General features: G+C 44.5%; 1 protein-coding gene across 6 annotated transcripts in view; it reads right to left on the bottom strand.

Moving 5' to 3' along the window:
* Nucleotides 1-19,003, bottom strand: part of ripor3 (RIPOR family member 3) — a 145,924-nt gene extending 126,921 nt beyond the window's left edge. For all 6 annotated transcript variants that reach the window (XM_060919155.1, XM_060919156.1, XM_060919153.1 and 3 more), the window contains exon 1: nt 18,943-19,003. In XM_060919155.1, the coding sequence (XP_060775138.1) occupies nt 18,943-18,988 (46 nt within the window). In that variant the 5' untranslated portion in view covers nt 18,989-19,003. The remainder of the gene's footprint in view (nt 1-18,942) is intronic.
* Between the last annotated feature and the right edge of the window lie 391 nt (nt 19,004-19,394).

Genomic DNA, 19,394 nt, shown 5'->3' on the forward strand with positions numbered 1-19,394 from the left:
GAGGCAGAGCAGAGAATTTCAAATGTGGAGGACATGGCCACTGCACTTCTTGCGCAGAGACTGACTGAAGCCGAGGAGAAAATTAAGACCATGGCCAAAAGCTTGGATGATATGGAGAACAGGACCAGGCGGGATAACATTCGCATTATCAATCTGAAGGAAGGCGCGGAGGGTAAAAGCCCCATTCAGTTTTTTGAAGCCTGGCTGCCTACTATACATGGTCTTGAGAACAGCCCCGCGGGTAAAAAAAAAAAAAGCCCGCATCAAAGTTGACCGCACGCACTGAGGCATCGGCCTGTGGACTGCACGTCCCAGACCGGTGATTTTTAAGCTCCACACCTCCAGGGACAAGCAGCGGATCATGGCAGCAGTGAGCGTGACTCCTGCGCTTAAGTTCAAGGGTCAACAACTCTTTATACATCAGGATTACTCTTATGCAGTTCATGAGAAGCGACGGATTTAATGCCACTTGCCATGCTTTGATTGAGAAGGACATGCGCTTCAGCATGCGCTTCCCGGCAACACTCACGCTGACTCATGACGGCACTGAATACAAGTTTGACTTGCCTAAGGATGCACAAAGTTTCATCAATGCACTGGACTAATTTACAAAGGGTACAAGCCCTACACAAGCTTTGGCAGTGTTGGATTCAAATTGGGTGATTACATTGATGCATAAGTTTGCTGTGTTTATTTCAGTTAAGGTAAAGAGACAGATAAACGGGAGATAGACTCGCGTGTCACACTTTTATGGCGACTTGGTAATAGAGTTAAACTATTATTTACATACTGCTTATTCAGTCTAATGTCTTGTCTTGTTCTATGACAGTAACCAGGTTAGATTTTAGTTGGGGGAGTGGGGGTGGGATCTCTCTTCTTTTTCTCCCATAGAGTGAGACTTCTTTTGGCCGCACCTGGTCTTGTAACACCACCCAGTGGGTGGTTTGTTTGTTTGTTTGTTTGTTTGTTTTGCATGTGATAAATTTACATTTATCTGTTTACTCTCTTATTATTGAGTGGTTTGTTGTGTGTAAGAGTTCTTATGCCATCAGAGTGTGATGGTTTTGTTCATGTCAGCACATGAGAGTATAGTCCAGGCCATGGGTTAAAATTTGTTGCACAATGTGTTTATTATGATGGGTCTTTTTGTTCACTTTGGATTAACTTTTTTTTTTGTCAAATGACCGACAGTTTGTATAATGAGTAGCACAAATTATAACACTTAACGTCAAGGGAATCAACCATGTCATTAAAAGGCGTAAAATACTATCCTTGCTCAAAAAAAGACAGGGTGCAGGTCACATTATTGCAAGAGACCCACCTAACCGATATTGAACACTTAAAACTTAAGCGTGACTGGGTGGGACAAATTTACTATTCCTCTTTCAACTCTAAAAGTAGAGGAGTGGCAATATTGATCCATAAAAACCTACCGTTCACTTTGGATAAGGTGATAAGTGATGCAGACGGACGATTTGTTTTGATTACTGGGCTGTTATACGATGTACGGATACTTTTTGGAAGTGTCTATGCACCAAATACTTTTGATGGCATGTTCTACTCAAAACTTCTAGCGGAGGCATCTTCTATATGTCAAAACCATGTAATAATCGGAGGCGATTTTAATTGTGGCCTGACCCCTGAGACTGATTATAATCCACCAAAATCTCAACCACCTTCAAAAATTGTAAAGGCTACAATGGAGTTGTGCTCAGATCTTGGCCTCTTTGATACCTGGAGAATTTGTAATCCACTTGTAAAAGACTTCACTTTTTTTTCACGTCCCCATTTTTCTTTTTCTAGAATTGATTATTTGTCTCTAGATCTGTTCTTGACAACTCAGAGTTGTTCAATTAATGCATGTGCTCTCTCAGACCATTCATCGGTTTCAATGGAACTGCTACCGCCTTATTATGACCCCTTGTCTAGACGCTGGCGCCTAAGTCCGACTCTCTTTAGTGACCCTGTATTTTTAAAATATTTAGATCAATGGGAACTGTTTATATCTACAAATGATTTATCGGGGGTCAGTGCTTCCACTTTATGGGAGGCGGGCAAGGCCTTTCTCAGGGGCTCTATTTCTTTTACAGCAGTGAAAAAGAAGAGCAGTTTAGCTAAACAACTGGAACTTGAGCAGGACATTACTAACCTAGAGAGGGAGTTTAACCAATCCTTGTCCATTTCGGTGCTTAAAAAATTGGATGCAGCTAGATCAGCCTTGGACCAACTACTAACTCAAAGCTGAAACTGCAATATTCTATGCAAAACATAGATTATTTGAATCTGGCAATAAACCTGGATGCCTTCTTGCCCGACTCGCCCAGAGGAAGAATGGGTCCTACGCGATACCCTCTCTCAAAGATAAGAAAGGCAATCTACACTTTGAAGCGAAACTTATCAGTAAAATAATGAAAGAGTTTTATCAGGAACTATATTCTTCTGAATGTCAAAATACTGCAGATTCTAGGAAAGTCTTTCTTGATAATATTAATCTCCCTACACTATCTGAAGAAAGCCGTTTAGATCTGTGTAGACCTATCGGGACACAGGAAGTTCTAGAAGCTATCAAATCCCTACAGGGTGGAAAGGCTCCAGGCCCTGATGGATTTGGGCCTGAGTTTTACAAGAAAATGGCTAAACGCATTGTAAATCCTTTACTAAATATGTATGTGGAATCTCTTGAGGGGCACACTCCCACCCACTCTAAACCTCGCCCACATATCCCTGATCTTGAAAAAGGATAAACCTGCAGATCTATGTACATCCTATAGACCTATAAGTTCACTTGGTGTAGACTGCAAGATTCTGTCCAAGATTTTGTCTAGGCATTTGGAGGAGGTTTTGCCGGTTCTAGTGGGGCCTGACCAGACGGGTTTTATTAAAGGTAGATACTCCCACTCCAATGTACGTCGATTTTATAAATATAGTGCAATTTTGTCAGAACACTGATTTTAGGGCTCTTGCCATTTCACTAGATGCTGAGAAAGCATTCGATCGAGTGGAGTGGGGATACCTATTCGATGTCTTGGACAGGTTTGGTTTGGGATCTGAATTTGTTAAATGGGTCAAACTGTTATACGGGGCTCCAGCCGTGAGGGTATTAGTGATTGGTTCTGCCTCTGATACTTTTTTCCTTTGGGCAGAGGGACGCGCCGGGGTGTCCCTTTTCCCCTTTATTGTTTGTGCTCGTACTGGAACCATTGGCGGAAGCTGTAAGAACCCATCCTGGGCTCTCTGGGGTAACCCTGGGAGATACTGAATACAGAATCTCGCTTTATGCGGATGACGTGTTATTGTTTGTTACTCAGCCAGAAACATCTTCCTATGCTGATATCCATTATTAATAAATTTTGCCTTGTTTCGGGGTATGAAATTAATTATGACAAATCAGAAGCCTTGCTTCTCGGTGATCGGGGGAGATGGAACATTCCTGTTCATTTTCCTTTCAGGTGGTCGACTACAGGTCTTATATATTTGGGTATTAAGGTGTCTGCAGATACAACAGAGCTGTACAGGTTGAACTTTAATGCAATTGTGGCCTCAGTCAAAAAATGACCTTAATAGGTGGTTCTGGCTATCTTGGATAGGTAGAATAAGTTTAATTAAAATGAATGTCCTTCCCAGAATACTTTATCGTATGCAAATGCTGCCGCTCAGAATTAACAGAAAAACGTTTTTAGAGAGTGAGGGATGTCTTTCTAAATTTATATGGCACGGGAAGAAATCTAGGCTAAGGATAAAGATTTTACAACTACCTGCAGATGAAGGGGGTCAGGCACTTCCTAACCTTCTCTATTATAACTGGGCTTGTCATGCACGAATAATTTCAGGTTGGTTACTTTCCTTTTTACATCAAGGCAAGCCTCTTGTAGATACCTGGTGTTGTGGCCCTTTCTCTCTTCTTAGTCTTTTATCAATTGATTTAGCTCAACTTCCACTGGGGGTCCGAAATAACTCTATATTGATGTGCACACTCAAGACTTGGTATAATATTGCTGCTCACATTGGAAGAAGAGGTTTTTCGAGTGCACTGCAGCCTCTAGTTAGGAATAAGGCTTTCCCTCCAGGTATCGGCAGTAGTATATTTGATGATTGGCACTCTAAAAATTTAAGATTTGTCTGTGATCTGTTTGAAAGGGGTAATCTTATGTCCTTTTAAACAAATTCAAACCAAGTACAGTATACCACAGAAACACTTCTTTGGGTTTCTGCAAGTGAGACATTTTGTAAGTTTTCTTAAATTTCCAGACAACCAACCTGTTTTAAATCTGATTGAAAGCTTTCCTCTTAAATATAATGAGGACGTATTCACTAAAAAGAAATTCATCTCTCTCTTTTATGGAAAATTACAATCTATGAATTGTATTACAACAGATAAGGCCAGGGTTCGGTGGGAAACAGACTTGGAGGTTGAGCTTAGCACAGAAGCATGGTCAAAAGCGTTTTAAATCTCCTAAGAAAATGTTTACATGTAACAGACTCCGGGAAAGCCAATGCAGAATTTTACACAGACTGCAGCGCACCCCAGAGTTTTAAAATAAAATTCACCCCCAGATTTCTCCTCTCTGTGTAAAGTGCAATATGGATGTGGGGACTTACTACCACTGCATATGGCAATGTCCTTTAGTTGCTAGATTTTGGAAAAACATTGCTATAGAACTTCACTCAATATTTCATCAGACAATCCCACTGAACCCTGTGCTGTTTGTTCTTGGACTGTCTGTGGAGGGGTTTTCTTTATCATCTAGACAAATGATGTTCCTGTGTAAACTTCTACATATGGCAAGGCGGTGTATATTGTTTCAGTGGATTCAGGCGCAGCCCCCTTTGTTACACAGTGGTACAGAGAAACATTCAGGGTGTTTCCGATGGAGCGCCTCAGTGCCATTATAAAAGGTAACTGTGATGCTTTCTACAGGATATGGCAGCCTTTGCTTGATCACCTGCCAAGTGAGCTTGCCGAGATATTACAGAAAGGGGGATCACATTTTGTTTTTAAACATAATTGATGTATAACGGGGTCTTTTGTGTAAAAAATGTTTATGCTGTGTATTTATAACCCATGGACCTGTGTGGTTTTTTTTTTTTTTTTCTTCTTCTGGACAATACTGTATTTTGCTCTGGACTTGGCGGTGCTGGACTGTGTTTTGTTTCTAAAAAAAGACAATAAATTATTGTTTAAAAAAATAGTTAAGGTGGGTGGAGCACAAGCACGGCAGGCCAGAACTAAGTTCTCAAACCCTTTTATTTTAGCTTTTCAGCTTTATATTTATTCTCGCACGCGCGCACACACACACACACACACACACACACACACACGTGTTCTGGTTGGGGGAGAGCCCCCTTCCTCTGCTCTCCCTCTCCCCTTATAGGGCACGGTACCTGGGGAAGACACACAAACAGGTTAATTCCCGTCAGGTGCAGTGATTCTGCCACTTGCCGTCCCTGACTCTGCCTTCCATTCACAGACTGATGCTTGACCACGCCCCCGCTGCCACATACCCCCACCACTCGACTCAGGCCAGGGAGCCGTCCGGCCTGCAGCTGACTCCCCCCCCTCCCCCTTGACAGGAGAGGAAATCCGCCACGACCACCTCAAACTTAAACGGCTGGAGTGCCAGATACCAACGAATGATCCGCGCGTTGGCATCCTTCATGCAGTGGCGCCACTGCAGGGGTGCGTGGTCCGACCAGAAGGTGAAAGGGCGCCCCAGCAGGTAGTAGCGGAGGGCAAGGACTGCCCACTTGATGGCGAGGCATTCCTTTTCTATGGTGCTGTACCTGCCCTCGCGCACTGACAGCTTCCGGCTGATGTACAGCACTGGACAGTCCTCCCCCTCCACCTCCTGGGACAAAACAGCATCCAGCCCTCTTTCCGATGTGTCCGTCTGCAAAACAAAGGGGAGAGAAGAGTCAGGGGAGTGTAACAGTGGCCCTGCCATACAGTGCAGCCTTTACCTTAGAGAAAGCCCGCTGGCATTGCTCCATCCACTGGACCGGATCTGGTGCCCCTTTTTAGTGAGATCAGTCAGTGGGCTGGTGACGTCTGAATAATTAGGTATAAACCTATGATAGTAGCCAGCCAGCCCCAGGAACTGTCTCACCCCCTTTTTGGTCTTGGGCCTTGGGCAGGCCGCAATCGCTGCTGTCTTATTGATTTTGGGGACGCACCTGCCCATTGCCCAAGTGGAAGCCTAGATACTGTACTTCCACCCACCCAATCGTACACTTCTTCGGGTTGGCTGTGAGACCCGCTCGCCTCAGCGACCTAAGGACGGCCGTTAGGTGTTCTAGGTGCCACGGCCAGTCATTACTATAAATAATGATGTTGTCCAGGTATGCGGCCGCATAGGTGGCGTGGGGGCGGAGGACCCTGTCTATAAGCTGCTGAAACGTAGCAGGCGCCCCAAACAACCCAAAAGGAAGTGTGATGAACTGGTGTAAGCCAAACGGTGTGGAAAAGGCCATTTTCTCTCGGGATAGTGGAGTCAAGGGGATCTGCCAATATCCCTTTGTCAAATCCAGTGTCAAATAAAAATGAGCCATGCCTAGTCGATCAAGCAACTCATCAATACGAGGCATTGGGTACACATCAAATTTAGACACCACGTTGACTTTTTTTTTCTATAGTCCACAGAGAACCAGACCAGCCCATTGGCCTTGGGAACCAAGACCACCGGGCTGCTCCAGTCACTGTGGGACTCCTCAACAATGCCCATTTCGAGCATTGCCTCGAGTTCTTCCCGAACCACCTTTTTCTTGTGTTCAGGTGGTCTGTAAGGGCGGCTGCACACAACTACCCCCGTGGGCGTCTCAATGTGATGTTCTATGAGATGGGTGCAGCCGGGCAGGGGCGAGAACAAGTCAGAAAATTCTGTCTGCAACTGGGCAACCTCCGTGAGTTGGGTCAGGGAGAGGTGGTCTCCACAGGGGACCAGAGCGGTGGGCGATGTCAATTTTCCCTTTTGAACCTCTGGTCCCAGCTCCGCCTTCTCTGGAACCACCAACGCCATGGGGACCTCCTCGTTCCAAAGTTTTAACAGATTGAGGTGGTAAATCTGTAGTGCCCCACCCCTGTCCATTCGCCTCACCTCATAGTTGACGTCCCCGACTCGCCGTGTGACCTCAATGGATCCTTGCCATCTGGCGATCAATTTGGAGCTCGACGTGGGTAACAACACGAGTACTTTATCTCCTGGTGTGAATTCCCTAAGGCGTATGCCCCTGTCGTACAGACGGACTTGACATTTTTGGGCCTGCTGCCAATTCTCCTGGGTTAGGTGTGTGTGTGTGTGTGTGTGTGTGTGTGTGTGTGTGTGTGTAGTTTGGCGAGCAGGTCGATAATGTATTAAATTTCATTTTTGCTTGTTGAAGGTCCCTCCTTCCAATTTTCACGCAGCACATCTAGAATGCCACGCAGCTTACGCCCGTATAATAATTAGAATGGGGAGAACCCCATGGAGGCTTGTGCGACCTCTCGCACTGTGAATAACAGGGGCTCAAGCAATTTATCCCAGTTGCATGCATCCTCGCTTACAAATTTCCGAATTATGTTCTTGAGGGTGCGATTGAACTGTTCAACTAAGCCATCTGTTTGTGGGTGATAAACGCTGGTGCGGATAGACTTAATTCCCAGTAACCCATACAGTTCGTGCAGCATGCGTGACATAAGCGTAGTGCCTTGATCAGTCAGAATCTCCTTTGGGGATTCCGACTCGGGAGATGACGCGGAAGAGTGCTTCTGCAATACTACGTGCTGAGATATTGCAAAGAGGCACCGCTTCCGGATATGGTGTTGCATAGTCCACCAGAACTAAAAGCGATTATCCTCATGTTGACCAATCTGATGGCCCGATGAGATCCATCCCAATTCTTTCAAATGGGGTCTCGATTAATGGCAGAGGGCGCAAAGGCACTTTTAGAATGGCCCCAGGATTTACTAACTGGCATTCGCATGCCGCCGTACACCACCTACGGACATCGCCGCGAATCCCTGGCCAATAGAACTGGGCCATTATTCGGGCTAGTGTCTTATCCTGCCCCAAGTGTCCGGCCATGGGATTAAAGTGAGCCGCTTGGAATATAAAATCCTGGTGGCTCTTTGGGATTAAAAGCTGCTATCGGTTCCTTAGTCTGAGTGTCCTGTGTCACTCGGTATAACCTATCCTTAATAATGGTGAAATAGAGGAAGGACAGGGTGGTGTTTGGCTGGAGCGTTTGACCATCGATTACTTTCACTTGGTCAAACGCATGCCGCAGAGTTTCGTCTCGCGACTGCTCTAATGGGAAAATCCACAAGGGATTCCCCAAGAGAGGGAGGAGGAGCCTGCTGTTCCTCACTCTGATGCGGTGATGACGTAGACGGCTCCATGACAGCTGCTCCCGCCAATGCCACACTGGGACTTCCCACCTCTAAATGATGGCAGGCCCCATGCTTCACTAAATGCGCCATTAATTCCCTAAATCCCAGCCAATCAGTCCCCAAAATTATTGAGTGGGTAAGGTGAGGATTAACTGCCACCTTTACTCTAAATTTCTCCCCTCGAAATAGAATGTGAACTGACACTAAAGGGTAGTTGTGAACATCCCCGTGCACACACAGCACCTTCACCAATTGTGCTTTCCTCAATGCCTCATCTTGCACCAGGCTTTGGTGGATGGAGGTCTGATTACAGACGGAGTCTACCAAAGCCTGATACGTATCCCCTTGGATACTCAACGGTATGCGATAGGCTCCGGCCCGATCAAGGGCAGTCTCCGGCGAGTCGGGGATCCGGACCACCGCGCCCACCTCCATCACCGAGCACTGTTGCTGGAGGTGCCCTGGCTCCCCGCAGCGCCAGCAAACCAGCCCAGGCCCTCCCTTTGCACCGGTGTTCCGGAGCTCACTCACCTGAGGGGGGGAAGACACAGACACGGAAGTAGGAAACGGTAGGGCACCGCGGGTGCAGCGGGCCGGCTGGGGTGGAGCCGGCCCCCGGCTCCGCAGTGGGGAAATGGGGTGAGGATGAGAAACAGAAGGGGGGGAGAGAGAGAGAGGGGAGAAGAGGAGACACGCTGTCCTGCCATCAGAACAGCCGCCATATGTTCCTCCGCCAGCTCGATGGCCTGATCCAGCGACGCCGGGCGATGGTACTGGACCCACTCCACTGTTCCTTCCGGAAGTCGGGCAATGAATTGTTCCAGCGCCACCAGGTCGATGATTCCCTCGGCGTCGCTGTTGTCGGCCCTCAGCCACCGCTGGCAGGCGTCCCGGAGTTGCTGGCCAAACGTGAATGGCTGGCCGACCTCCTCCAGGCACAGTGTGCCAAAGCACTGCCGTTGTTGCTCCGGAGTGCACCCCACACGTTGGAGGATGGCCCTGCGGAGGTCAGCGTAGACCAGCCGGCTGTTGGCGGGGAGCTGTAACGTGGCCAGCTGCGCCTCGCCTGTTAGCAGGGGGAGGAGGCCCGCCACGTATTGTTCCACTGGCCAACCCCATGCCTCTGCTGCCTGCTCAAATAGAGCGAGGAAGGCTTCGGGGTCATCAGGCGGACCCATCTTCATTAGAATGAGGTGGGGAGGGTCTGCGGCAGTGGTGATGGTGGACCCCGCAGATGCGAGCAGGTGCCGGAATGCCTGGCGATCTTCCTGCTGTGCCAGTACCAGGGCTTCAAACCATTGTTCCTGCTCCTTCCGGAGGGCAACCAGCGCCTGGTGCTGGCTCTGTTGGGCTGAGGCGAGGGCATGGACCAGGTCCTTGAATGCGGGGGACTCCATGGGGCTGTTCTCTTCTGTACTCCATTCCCAGGTTTCAGCACCACTGTAGAAATAGTTAAGGTGGGTGGAGCACAGAAGCACGGCAGGCCAGAACTGAGTTCACAAAAACCCTTTTATTTTAGCTTTTCAGCTTTATATTTATTCTCACACACACACACACACACACACACACACACACACACACGTGTTCTGGTTGGGGGAGAATCCCCTTTCTCTGCTCTCCCTCTCCTCTTATAAGGCGCGGCCACTGGGGAAGACACAGGTTAATTCCCGTCAGGTGCAGTGATTCTGCCACTTACCTTCCCTGACTCTGCCCTCCATTCACAGACCAATGCTTGACCACGCCCCCGCTGCCACACTACCTATACTGTATGTTGACCCTAAGTGGAATCACTCAGCAACTGCAGCACTTGTTTTTTCATTGAAAAAGCATCTCATGGCAGCAGTTCATCTCAGGTCATGTTCTGTGGGCTATTTTATTTATCCTGTTTTTGTCCAGTGGTTAATTGTCTGTATTTAACAATCTGCTGCTGTAACATTTTTGAATTTCCTTTCATGGGATTGATAAAGGTTCTCTCTCTCTCTCTCTCTCTCTCTCTCTCTCTCTCGCTCATTTTTATACCAACATATGAAGTTCATCTTCAAGCGGTGAATGTATATATCACAAGTGAGCGAGGCGACCAAGCCAATTCATTTCCGATTTGTTGTTTCCCTCCAAGTCCAAGGATGTGCACTGTATCATCTGTAAACTTGTAAATGTTGCTGAGTTTATGGGTGGGCAGGCAGTCATGAGTGTACAGAGAAAATAGTCTAGGATGTAGCAGCCCTGGGGTGTTCCAGTGCTGGTGCTTGGTGCTGCTAATAGCCTATTCCCCACCTTAACCAACTGTAGTCTTTCAGTCAAAAAATCTAATCAATTGCAGGTGGGAGTGGGCAGTCCCAGTTCTGCCAGCTGTGCTACTAACTTAGTGGGCTGGACAGTGTTTAAAGGGTGAACTATTGCCCAGAAAGAGCATGCAGCCATAGGTGTTGATGTTATCCAGGTGTTTAAGAGCTGAGGGGAGAGCAAAGGCCACAGCATTGTCTACTAATCTGTTTTCCCTGTAGGTAAACTGAAGGGAATCAGTGGTCACAGGTATGATAGTCCATGAATCTCAGCACCAGTTTCTCTCAGCACTTCGTGCCAACAAGTGGGAGCAACACCAGGTAGAATTCTTTCATGCAGTTTGTATTTGTTTTTTTTTTTGTTTTTTTGGGGGGGACCAGTACAATGAGTGTTTAAAGTGGTGTGCGACAACAGCCTGGCCCAGCGAAGTGTTGAATGTCTGTGTAAACATGTCAGCTCAGCAGCACAGGCTTTTAGAATTCTAGGTGGCCCTCCATTCAGCCCTGCTGCTTTATGGGGGTTGACTTGATGCAGAGACCTGAGGACCTGCTTGTGTGTCACTTGGAGGACACGTGCATGCTCTCTCTGTCCACATGGTGGTATTGGTAGTGCAAGCAAGGTGCCTTGGTGGAGATTATCAAATTGGGCATAAAAAGTATTCTGTCTGGGAGGGTGATGTCTGAGGTAGTGACTGTGTGCTTGTTTCCCTTGTTTGTAATAGCCTGGATGCCCTGCCACATATGGGTGTTTTTCAGCATGGCAGTGTCCAAGTTTTTGTGCATCGGTCCTTTCTGCTTGGTGTCTTCAGTCCCTAAACATTTTTTTAAGTGTTGTGAAAAGGAATGGCAACATTATAAAGCGGTATATGCTTTACCCTCCCAACTTCTTTTGAAATGTGTTGCAAAACTTAAAGCTGACAAGTGTTTATTTTGAGAAACAATAAAATTAATGAGGTAAACCATCAAATAATGTGCTGTTTTATTGTTTTGAGTGTAATACAGGTCAAAGATTATTTAGAAGTCATTATTTTCAGTTTTAATTTCAAGATCAACATACTGTCCCAACTTTTTCTGATTTGGGGTTGGAGAAAAAAAAATTAGCCAGTCTTTTTTCCAGTCTTCAACTGTCAAGTTTCGGTGACTGTGACCATAATTGCCTCAGATTCTCGTTCTTCACCTGATGGTGGAATCCAACTATACAGTACAGTATTGGATGGAATAAATCAAGCAAATGTCTGTAACCTGTAGACTCTTTTTCAATTTAAGTGGAAGGCTTAAAGGAACAGTCCACCGTACTTCCATAATGAAATATGCTCTTATCTGAATTGAGACGAGCTGCTCCGTACCCCTCCGAGCTTTGCGCGACCTCCCAGTCAGTCAGACGCAGTCAGAAGCGCTGTCACTCCTGTTAGCAATGTAGCTAGGCTCAGTATGGCCAATGGTATTTTTTGGGGCTGTAGTTAGATGCGACCAAACTCTTCCGCGTTTTTCCTGTTTACATAGGTTTATATGACCAGTGATATGAAACAAGTTCAGTTACATAAATTGAAACGTAGTGATTTTCTATGCTATGGAAAGTCCGCACTATAATGACAGGCGTACTAACACCTTCTGCGCGCTTCGGCAGCGCATTGATATCTGAGCTCCGTATCAATGAGCTGCCGAAGCGCGCAGAAGGTGTTAGTACGCCTGTCATTATGTAGACATGGACTGTCTACATCTTTCATCTCTGTATTTCTCTCATGTGTGTCCACAGTTCCCTTGTGCATCAGCCTGAGGTCCCCCCCCCCCCCCCCCCCCGATGACCTCCCTTGGGCCAATATCCAAATGAACAAGATAAACATAAATTATCTGGAAATGTGAAAGCTCAATAAAAAACACTTATTTTGTAAAAATATTTGTAAAATGTAAAAATTATTTAAATATTACTTGGTCTGCTGTTACTGTCACCCACCGCGTAATTTACCTGGCAACAGTCGAATAATGTGAGTACCGGCACTTATTTTTTCCCCACTTAAAGCACTGGACGCCTCACTGAATTAATGAATTCTAATGACCTTACTGACATTTGGAGGAACTTCCATGGTACGCAAAGGCCATACACATGGAGTCACTCCTATAATAATCAACTGTCTCTAGCAAGATTGGATAGGTTTTATGGTTTTAAACACCAACTTAGTTGTTTTAGAAACTGCTCAATTGTTCCAGTCTGTTTTTCAGACCATAGCTTAGTTGTTTGCTTCTTGTTTTTAAACTTTGTTAAGCCAAAAAGTGCATATTGGCATTTTAATACTATTTTATTGTCTGATGGTAATTTTAAAGATGTTTTTAGACACTTTTGGAATGATTTTAAAACCAAAAAATCTTTCTTCTAATCTTTGCAGCAGTGGTGGGATTTTGGCAAAGTGCAGATAAAGCAGTTCTGTCAAGAGTATACTGTCAATGTCACAGGCGACATTACTCGCTCTATGAAAAACCTAGAAAAAGAAATTATTGAGATCCAGGAGTTAATTTAGAACACAGGAAATCAGACCTATGCTGAAAAATTTAGGTGCAAAAAGAATCTCCTGGCTGACTTGCTAGGAGTTACAGCACAGGGAGCTCTGGTCAGGTCTCGCTTTCAAAGTGCAGAATTGATGGATGCACCATCAAAATTCTTCTTTAATCTAGAAAAAAGAATGGACAAACAAGATGTATCCATGCTTTACGCTCTAAGGATGGAATACTTCTGTCTGATCATGCAGACATACGTAAGAGAGCAGTCTGTTTTTATGAGGAGCTGTACCAAAGTGAGGTACTATGGGACCAGGCTGTTGGCAATGTCTTCCTTGGCAACTTACCCCAGGTGTCCACAGAGGTCAATGCAGACCTTGAAAGAGCCTTGACTCTAGCGGAACTGCAGAGAGCCCTTCAAAGTATGGAGAGTGGTAAAGCACCGGGGCTAGATGGTCTTCCTGCTGAGTTTTACAGGTCTTTTTGGCCTGAAATGGGTGAAGACATCCTGGCTGTTCTCAGTGACAGCCTAGCTAAGGGGAAGCTGCCACTGAGTTGCTGTAGAGCGGTACTCACTTTGCTGCCAAAAAAAGGGGACCTAAACAACATAAAGTCCTGGAGGCCTGTCTCGTTACTTTATACAGAATACAAATTGCTCTTAAAAACTTTGGCAAATAGACTGAGTGATGTGTTGGAACAGGTCATCCACCCTGACCAGACCTACTGTGTGCCAGGTAGATTCATTCATAATATCTCTTTTGTCAGAGATGCTTTTGACATTGGTAAACTTTTTAATTTAGAGTTTGGTCTAGTGTTTATAGACCAAGAAAAGGCTTTTGATAGAGTTGAACACAACTATTTGTGGAGTGTCCTGGCAGCTTTTGGTTTTAGTCCCCTTTTTATTGGAAAGGTAAGAGTTCTGTACAGTGACGTTGAAAGCATACTGAAGGTTAATGGTGATTCGTGTGCTCCTTTTAAAGTTCATAGGGGCATTAGACAAGGTTGTGCCTTATCCAGCATGCTGTATAGTCTTGCAGTAGAGCCACTTTTTTAATAAGTTTAAGAAAGGAACTAAGTGGTGTGGCCTTTCCTTTTTGTGGTAACAATTTTCAAGTGTCAGCATATGCAGATGACATTGCTGTGTTGGTTAGAGACCAGAAGAATATTGACACAATGCTTAAAATTTTTGAAGATTTTAGATCTTTCTCTTCGGCCAAAGTTAACTGGGCTAAGAGTGTAGCTGTGCTAATTAGGAAGTGGTCAGATGGAGAGCCTAGTCTCCCAGATGGCTTAAGCTGGATCAGGAAAGGTTTTAAATATCTTGGAGTTTTTCTTGGGGATGAAGCCTCCATGCAAAAAAAAAAAAACTTTGAAGGCACTATTGAAAAAATAAAGGGCCGTCTGGACAAATGGAGGTTCTTACTGAATAAAATGTCCTATAGAGGGTGTGTTTTAATTATAAATAACTTGGTAGCATCTTCTCTCTGGCATCGGTTAGCGTGTGTGGATCCCCCAATGCAACTCCTGTCAAAGATCCAGTCAATTCTGGTCAACTTTTTTTGGGACAAGCTACACTGGGTACCACAAAATGTGTTGTATCTACCTAAAGAAGAAGGTGGACATGGACTTATTCACCTACATAGCAGAACGGCAGCTTTCTGTCTCCAGTTTGTACAACGGCTTCTTACAGGGCCAGTGGACTCCGGCTGGAAGTCAGTGGCTTGTGCTATTTTACAGACTTTTGAGGGTTTGGGGATGGACAGAACTTTTTTCTGGATGGATCCTCAGAAGATGAACCTTAGCCGACTCCCAGTGTTTTATCGTAATCTTTTTAAAGTATGGTCTTTTGTAACAGTGAAAAGGGGGCTCAGTTCTTGTTCTTTACATTGGTTTTTAAAGGAGCCCCTGATCTATGGCTCAATTTTTGATGTAATGGGTGAAAAGTGTTTTTCTGCTCTAACTTTTGATCTCCTTAAATCTGGAGTCACAACTCTCAATGATTTAATTAAGTTAGCTGGTCCAGAGTTGCAGAACTGTGAAAGAGTGGCAGATCATTTGGGGGTAAGATCCATTCATGTAGTTAGTTTTCTGCTTCAAAAGTGGCAGACTTTACTAACAACTGGAGAGTTAGGGTTGCTGGTAGACTATTCCAGAGGTTTGTATCATCCAGTCAACAATGATCCCTTTCCAAATTTTATGCTGTCCCCTAATCTTATGGATTGTACAGGTAGTTATCTGCAATGTGAAAGTGTGGCATTCTTGGGCCCAAACTCTGCCAATGGTAAAGCCTTATACAAAGTCTGTGTTAAGTCTTTTAATAAAAAAACAGATACTCCCTGGTGTATGGTTTTGCAGACAGGGGAAGCTGTCAAACCACAGTGGAGAGCATTTTACAAGTCACCACTACCTAAGAAAACTGGGGCTCTGCAGTGGCGTATTTTATATGGTGCTGTTGCAGTTAATGCTTTTATTTCTGTTTTAAATCCAGCTGTAGGCCAAGAGTGCCCATTTTGTTTTTTAAGGGAAACAGTTTTCCATGCTTTTATGCATTGTGTGAGGCTCAGACCTTTATTTGCTGTTTTGCATATGCTATTTGTTTATTTTTCTGAAAATTTTTCAATGGACACTTTTTTTTTTTTTTTTTTTTTTTTTTTTTATTAGTTTTAAATATGTACAGAAACAACGTCCGAAGTGCCAATTGTTAAATTTTTTGCTTGGACAAGCTAAGATGGCAATATATGTTAGCTGGAGAAACAAGGTTGAGCAAGCTTTTAGTGAGGATGTTGTATTGTTTTTTTCAACTTTAGTGCGATCTCGTATTTTAATTGATTTTCGTTTTTATAAGGCAATGTCCAACCTTGAATCTTTTAAATAAATATGGTGTTACAATGGCACAGTGTGTACAGTCGAGGATGAAAAGCTGCTATTTGCACATTTTTTGAAGGTTGGATCCTCTAACTAAAACTCTTGTATCACATTTTTGTTTGTTCTTTTGTGGGTTTTTTGTATTTATTTACTTGCCAGAAATGATCTGGTAGTGTTGTTGTACATATGTTAATGTTTGAAATAAAGATGTTTTGAAAATTCAAATTCTCTCTCTCTTTCTTTGTGTGCAGAGTGTCTGGGAGGACCCTGTGAATACATGAATGAGTGGTGTCATCTGAGTTTCCAGCACCCCTTTTGGTGTGTGTGTGTGTGTGTGTGTTGGGTTTTTTTTCCCCCTCTCATCTTTCATTAAATTTGTAATTTAAAGGGAGGGGGTAGATTGGTTGGTAGTAGAGAAGACATTAGCCAAACTAACGGCTAATGAGGAACACTGGGCTTGTGCCTAACTATTTGGACCTCACCAGTCTGCTGACTGAGCTCACTAAAGAGGGTGCACCAGATTGCCACAGTCATTACTTTCCCATGCTAATCAAATCCTCCTACTAAAGCAGCATGGAGACCTTGACTTTCATACCACTTGGAAAAAAAGATTTTGTATCACATCTGTGTATAATCGGCATATTATGCAGAATTAACTGGAAGTATTGATATCTCCAATGGAAGGGTGCTTCATTGTGTGATAGCCACCAAGAATTTGGTAGCAATAAAATGATTTCACCAACTACAGTGTTTCACTTTTTTATTAAATGTTGCAGATTACCACCCTTATTGATGATGTTGGGAAAAGTGTTCACTATGCTGGCAATCAGTTTTACAAAAGCCATGCTCATTGTGGGTTGTGACTATCATGGCAAGACTTTTTGTAAGGGCAAACCAAGCTGGCTCTCCAAGGTACACCAGTGTTTAAAAAAAAAAAAAGAGGGGCAGGATGTGGATATGGTAGCTTTGTTCAAATCTCTGGTGGAATCACAGGTGGTTGTAGACACACATGTTATCAGAACACTGATGATACAGTAATGTTTAAAAAAAAAGTGGGGAGTAAGAGAGGTATTTGTCTTTTAATGACTTTGGAGGTCTGATTTTCAACTGGTAACACAGTTCATAAAACAGGGCTTTTAAATATCAAACTTTGCGTGTGCATTTACTGAGTATGGAGGATTATTGTACAGTCATGTGAATAAGAACAATCTATGCAGGTGCCACAGAGCTCAGAGCATGACATGGCTGGGTTGCAGCAGCAGAGGGCACAGGAATAGTCAGCGGGAGAGTGCCGGAATACTGGTGCTCCAAGTGAACAACTCGCAGAGCAGTGACTCAGTAGAATTATGCAAACACTATACTCAACGCTAATGCTAGCGCTCATGCCAACAGAGATGTCAAAACAGAAAACGAAAAGTCATTTCATACAATCTTTGTTATTGAACTAGATACAACAATGTCTGTCTATCACTAGGGATCAATTCCATGTTATCAGGCACGTACAATAACATTATGAAACTGTTAGTGGTAAGAACGAGCAGTTTACTTTGATGTGGATGATTGCCCTGCAGAAGTACATTGTATAGCCATTTTGCAGTTGCTGGTTAGAGTGTTCTAACCCAATACTGGACCAATTTAAATCATTTTTGTTCCTTGAATATACAACCCCAATTCCAAAAAAGTTGGGACACTAAAATATAAATAAAAACAGAATGTGAAGACTTGGGCAGCATGGTGGTGTAGTGGTTAGCACTGTCACCTCACAACAAGAAGGTCCTGGATTCAAGCCCAGTGGCCAGTGAGGGCCTTTCTGTGTGGAGTCTGCGTGGGTTTCTTCCGGGTGCTCCGGTTTCCCCCACAGTCTAAAGACATGCAGCTTAAGTTAATTGGTGGCTCTAAATTGACTGTAGATGCGAGTGTAAATGGTTGTCTGTCTCTGTGTCAGCCCTGCAATTAGCCTGGCAACTTGTCCAGGGTGTACCCCACTTCTCACCCATAGTCAGCTGGGATAGGCTCCAGCTTGCCTGCAACCCTGTAGAACAGGATAAGCAGCTACAGATAATGGATGGATGTGTAGATTTGCAAATCATCGAAACACTATTTTCATTGAAAATAGTACAAAGACAACATATCAAATGTTGAAACTGAGAAATTTTATTGTTTTTTGAAAAAAAAATGCTCATTTTGGGCGGCACGGTGGTGTAGTGGTTAGCGCTGTCGCCTCACAGCAAGAAGGTCCGAGTTCGAGCCCCATGACCGGCGAGGGCCTTTCTGTGCGGAGTTTGCATGTTCTCCCCATGTCCGCGTGGGTTTCCTCCAGGTGCTCCGGTTTCCCCCACAGTCCAAGGACATGCAGGTTAGGGTAACTGGTGACTCTAAATTGACCATAGGTGTGAATGTGAGTGTGAATGGTTGTCTGTGTCTATGTGTCAGCCCTGTGATGACCTGGCGACTTGTCCAGGGTGTACCCTGCCTTTCGCCCGTAGTCAGCTGGGATAGGCTCCAGCTTGCCTGCGACCCTGTAGGACAGGATAAAGCGGCTAGAGATAATGAGATGAGAAAATGCTCATTTTGAATTTGATGTCAGCAGCATGTTTCAGAAAAGTTGGGATGGGGCAACAAAAGACTGAAAATGTTGTTGTTTAATGCTATTTAAAAATTTTTTTTTTGATTAATTGGCAGCAGGCCAGTAACATGATCGGGTATAAAAAGAGCATTCAAGAGTCTGAGTCTCTCAGAAGTAAAGATGGGGAGGGGTTCACTGCTCTGTGAAAGACTGTGTGGGCAAAAAGTGCAACAATTTAAGAATGGCGTTCCTCAATGTAAAATTGCAAAGAGTTTGGGGATCACATCTATGGTACATAATATTATTAAAAGATTCAGAGAATTTGGAGAAATCTCTGTATGCAAGGGACAAGGCTGAAAACTGACATTGGATACCTGTAATCTTCAGGCCCTCAGGTGACTCTGCATCAAAAGCAGACATGTGTCTGTGGTGTAAATCACTGTATGGGCTCAGGAACACTTCAGAAAACCAGCATCTGTGAACAGTTCATAACTGCATCCACAAATGCAAGTTAAAACCATATATAAACAATATCCAGAAACACAGCCACCTTCTCTGGGCCCAAGCTTTTTTTATGATGGAGTGAAGTGGATAATTGTCCTGAGGTCTGATGAATCAAAAACAGAAATTTATTTTTAGAAATCATGGACACCACATCCTTCAGGCTAAAGCAGAGAGGAACCATCCGACTTATTAGTGCACAGTTCAAAAGCTAGCATCACTGATAGTACGAGGGTGCATTAGTGCACATGACATGGGTAGGTTGTACTTCTAGGAAGGCATCATTAATGCTGAATGATACTTGCATTTGTAGTAAGTCCCTGAG

This window comes from Neoarius graeffei, chromosome 4 (assembly GCF_027579695.1).
Source record: "Neoarius graeffei isolate fNeoGra1 chromosome 4, fNeoGra1.pri, whole genome shotgun sequence".
Taxonomy (NCBI): domain Eukaryota; kingdom Metazoa; phylum Chordata; class Actinopteri; order Siluriformes; family Ariidae; genus Neoarius; species Neoarius graeffei.